This window comes from Lipotes vexillifer, unplaced genomic scaffold (assembly GCF_000442215.2).
Source record: "Lipotes vexillifer unplaced genomic scaffold, Lipotes_vexillifer_v1.1 scaffold591, whole genome shotgun sequence".
Taxonomy (NCBI): Eukaryota; Metazoa; Chordata; class Mammalia; order Artiodactyla; family Lipotidae; genus Lipotes; species Lipotes vexillifer.
Genome location: NW_006791954.1, coordinates 5,448,792 through 5,450,915, shown reverse-complemented (window position 1 = coordinate 5,450,915; position 2,124 = coordinate 5,448,792). Strand labels below are relative to the sequence as shown.

General features: G+C 56.8%; 1 protein-coding gene across 1 annotated transcript in view; it reads left to right on the top strand.

The window, feature by feature from the left end:
• Nucleotides 1-20: 20 nt before the first annotated feature.
• JUP (junction plakoglobin) overlaps nt 21-2,124 on the top strand; it is a gene marked incomplete at its 5' end in the record, with an annotated part of 12,330 nt that continues 10,226 nt past the window's right edge. The window contains 3 exons of the mRNA XM_007465242.1: nt 21-31; nt 674-932; nt 1,169-1,426. Coding sequence (XP_007465304.1) covers nt 21-31; nt 674-932; nt 1,169-1,426 — 528 coding nt within the window. The remainder of the gene's footprint in view (nt 32-673; nt 933-1,168; nt 1,427-2,124) is intronic.

The following is a 2,124-nucleotide window of genomic DNA, read 5'->3' as shown; positions in this document are numbered from 1 at the left end:
GTGGACTCTCAACGACTGTGCCACCAGGGAAGCCCCCCCCCCATCCTTTCTTTTAAGAGCAATTCACAATTTTTTTTTTAAAGATTTATTTTATTTATTTTTAGCTGCGTCAGGTCTTAGTTGCGGCACGTGGGCTCTCCATTGTGGTGCACAGCCTTCTCTCTAGTTGTGGTGTGTGGATTTTCTGTTTTCTAGTTGTGGTGCACAGGCTTCAGGACATGTGGGCTCTGTAGTGGCACGTGGGTTCCAGAGCGTGAGGGCTCTGTGGTTTGTGGCACGTAGGCTCTAGTTGAGGTGCGTGAGCTCAGTAGTTGTGGCACGTGAGCTTCGTTGCCCCGCGGCATGTGAGATCTTAGTTCCCTGACCAGGGATCAAACCCGCAATCCCTGCATTGTAAGGAGGATTCTTTACCACTGGACCACCAGGGAAGTCGCAATTCACAACTATTATCTCATTTAATTCTCGTAAGAATTCCCTGCGACGAACAGAACAGGTGGTGCCCCATTTTATAGATGATGTAACTGAGGCGATGATGCCCTCCTCAAGGTCACTGGTTAAAGGTAGAACTATGAGTGGTGGTCTGGGAGGCAGTCCAGAGGGCCCAGATGGGATGCCTGCTCTCCAGTGTCCCCCTGCCTGCATCCTGCAGCTCAGTCCCTGCCTGTTGGCCCCCAGGTGACCTGGATTACCAGATGTCCACGACAGCCAGAGCCAAGCGTGTGCGGGAGGCCATATGTCCTGGTGTGACAAGAGAGGACAGCTCCCTGCTGGCCACCCAGGTGGAGGGACAGACCACTAACCTGCAGCGGCTGGCCGAGCCATCCCAGCTCCTGAAGTCGGCCATCGTGCATCTCATCAACTACCAGGACGACGCCGAGCTAGCCACCCGGGCCCTTCCTGAGCTCACCAAACTGCTCAACGATGAGGACCCGGTCTGTGAGGGGTCTGGCCGGGTGGAGGCGGGGCAAGGAAGGGAGAGGTCAGGTGTCTGCAGGAGAGGGCCCTACCTGGGGTGGAGGGAGGTCATTGACCCAAAGCCCCATCAGTGGGAAGAGTCTGACCCGGGTCTGTCTGAGCTTTGTGGAGGGGTCTCCTGGCCCTTCCTTCTCACAGTGGCAACCAACCTGGCCCATCTGCTCAGATCCTCCTATCCTCCCCCTCCCCCCAGGTGGTGGTGACCAAGGCGGCCATGATCGTGAACCAGCTGTCGAAGAAGGAGGCGTCTCGGCGGGCGCTGATGGGCTCGCCCCAGCTGGTAGCAGCCGTCGTGCGCGCCATGCAGAACACCAGCGACCTGGACACAGCCCGCTGTACCACCAGCATCCTTCACAACCTCTCCCACCACCGCGAGGGGCTGCTTGCCATCTTCAAGTCGGGTGGCATCCCTGCCCTGGTCCGCATGCTCAGGTACCGACCCCTACTCACTGTGGGAGCCTGGGGCTTCCCGTCCCTTGGACTCCCCAACCTGCCCACGTCCCTGGGCTTCCATACATTTATTGAGCACCTACTATGTGCCAGGTGCAGAACCACACCCAGTCTTGGTGCTCAGCTGCTCACAGCCTAGCAGGGGAGACAGGCATGTAACTCGCAGGTTAGTTATCAGGATACAGTATAGATGAGAGCAAAGGTGTGTGCAGGATTGGTCAGCGGAGCTCCAAGAAGCTGTTCACTCTAAATGGCAGGGGGTTGACGGATGAGTGGAGTTTGGCTGCTGTAGATGAAGGGAAGAGTATTACAGATAGAGGGAACAGCATGTGCAAAGTCCTTTGCCACCTTTATCTTTCCCAGCCTTGCAGTGTTGATTGGCCTTTTTCCTTACCTCATATTAGGCTGCAAGTTACCTAAGGGTGGAGATACTGATCTTATTCCCCTGAGTCCCTTGCAGGGCCTCTCTAGTACGAGGCCTTCCACATGGCAGTTACTCAGTAGGGACAGGTGTCGAGGGGACCAGCCGTGCGTTTAGCACCCAGCTGGGAGCACAAAGCAGGAGGAGTCCTGGTCCCAGTGGAGAGAGGAGAGGTGCTGTGTGCTTTGTGCATAAAAATGGGGCTGGGGGGGCTTCCCTGGTGGCGCAGTGGTTGGGAGTCCGCCTGCCAATGCAGGGCACATGGGTTCGTGCCCCGG